This window comes from Benincasa hispida, chromosome 3, assembly GCF_009727055.1.
Source record: "Benincasa hispida cultivar B227 chromosome 3, ASM972705v1, whole genome shotgun sequence".
NCBI lineage: Eukaryota > Viridiplantae > Streptophyta > Magnoliopsida > Cucurbitales > Cucurbitaceae > Benincasa > Benincasa hispida.
In genome coordinates this window covers 19,127,782-19,129,069 of record NC_052351.1, presented here as the reverse complement: position 1 = coordinate 19,129,069, position 1,288 = coordinate 19,127,782, and the positions used below count along the sequence as shown (strand labels likewise).

General features: G+C 35.7%; 1 protein-coding gene across 1 annotated transcript; it reads right to left on the bottom strand.

Moving 5' to 3' along the window:
- Positions 1-275: 275 nt before the first annotated feature.
- LOC120073474 (zinc finger protein 7-like) lies at positions 276-830 on the bottom strand. The gene has a single exon (XM_039026320.1). It carries the CDS (start codon positions 828-830, stop codon positions 276-278), a length of 555 nt encoding a protein of 184 aa, XP_038882248.1.
- Between the last annotated feature and the right edge of the window lie 458 nt (positions 831-1,288).

Genomic DNA, 1,288 nt, shown 5'->3' with positions numbered 1-1,288 from the left:
TTTGTCTTTTTTAATTTTTCAATTCAAATTAACATGATATTTCATTTACTAAATTTCTTAAAATGGTATCCATTATGAGTAAAAGTTTATTTTGAAAATTTATAAATGGAGATCAAAACAATCACTTCTTAAATATACATGACAAAAATGAACAAAAGAGACTAAAAAACGGATAGACTACAAATGGCATTTTTAAAAGTAGAGAGATCAAATAAAAAAAATCAAAAGTATCAAGACCAAAATAGTATTTAAACTTATACATAAATAGTTTGTGATCATAGTCGAAGGTTCAAATCTAGGTGGCGGTTCATGGTTGGTCCTTGGTTTTCCACTCTCTTAAGTCGAAAGCTTCCGGGCCAACTCGAATCCATTTCAATGGCTTCTTCTCTTCTCAAAGATTTTGGCAATGGGGTTTTCTGAATCCCACCTTGTGTAGGGTTATGGGGAAGGGAATGAGGTCTCATACCAAGTGAAGCAACTGCATAGTTGAGAGAAACAGCCATTGTTGAGAGCATCATCATCTTAGGATCTGACTGTTGCCTTTTGGCAGCTCCTCTCTCTCTCTTGTGGGCATTCTGATGCCCTCCCAATGCTTGTGAACTATAAAACTTCCTCATGCAATAGTTGCATGAGAACAACCTGCCGTCGCCGTTGCCGTTTACGACCTTTGATTTGGTCTCCAAGAGAGCGGTGGTCGATGGATGACCGCCGCCGTCGATTCGGAAGAGGCCTAAACTCAATAACTGACCTAAGTTATCATCTGGGTTGCATTGGATGGAGGTCCCACTTGAGTCATCTTGTTGTACTTGATTCTTGTAGGGAAAATTCATGGAGGAAAGCTTGTAGGGAGTTTCAAAGGTGCATTGTTTGATCTTGGAGTCTAATATAAATGGGGGAAGGAACTTAAGAATCTATGGAAAGAAAGAGATGAGGGAGTAATGGCTTGAGTTACAAGTGGAGTTATTATTGTTGTTCTCTTAGCTTTAAACAAACAAAAGGTAGAAAGAGAAGCTTTGTACTATCAATTCAATTATGTACCTCTAAGAGACAAAGATTCCACATTCTAATGTTTCATTGTCCCTCTTTAATCCATTATTCTCTCTTTCTCTCTCATCTAAACTATTCTACATAGTTCCACACTAAATTATATGCTTTGGAAAGATCTATACCACTCTAAACTCTAGTTGTATAAAATGTATTTGTTTGAAAAATTGAGTAAAAAAATATTCATATATAGTGAATAGAGGTTCTAACTTTAAAATCATATCAAATCATCATGAAATTTAGA

Excerpts from the sequence above, each read along its gene's own strand:
- LOC120073474 (XM_039026320.1), bottom strand. The coding sequence starts at position 830 with ATGAATTTTCCCTACAAGAATCAAGTACAACAAGATGACTCAAGTGGG.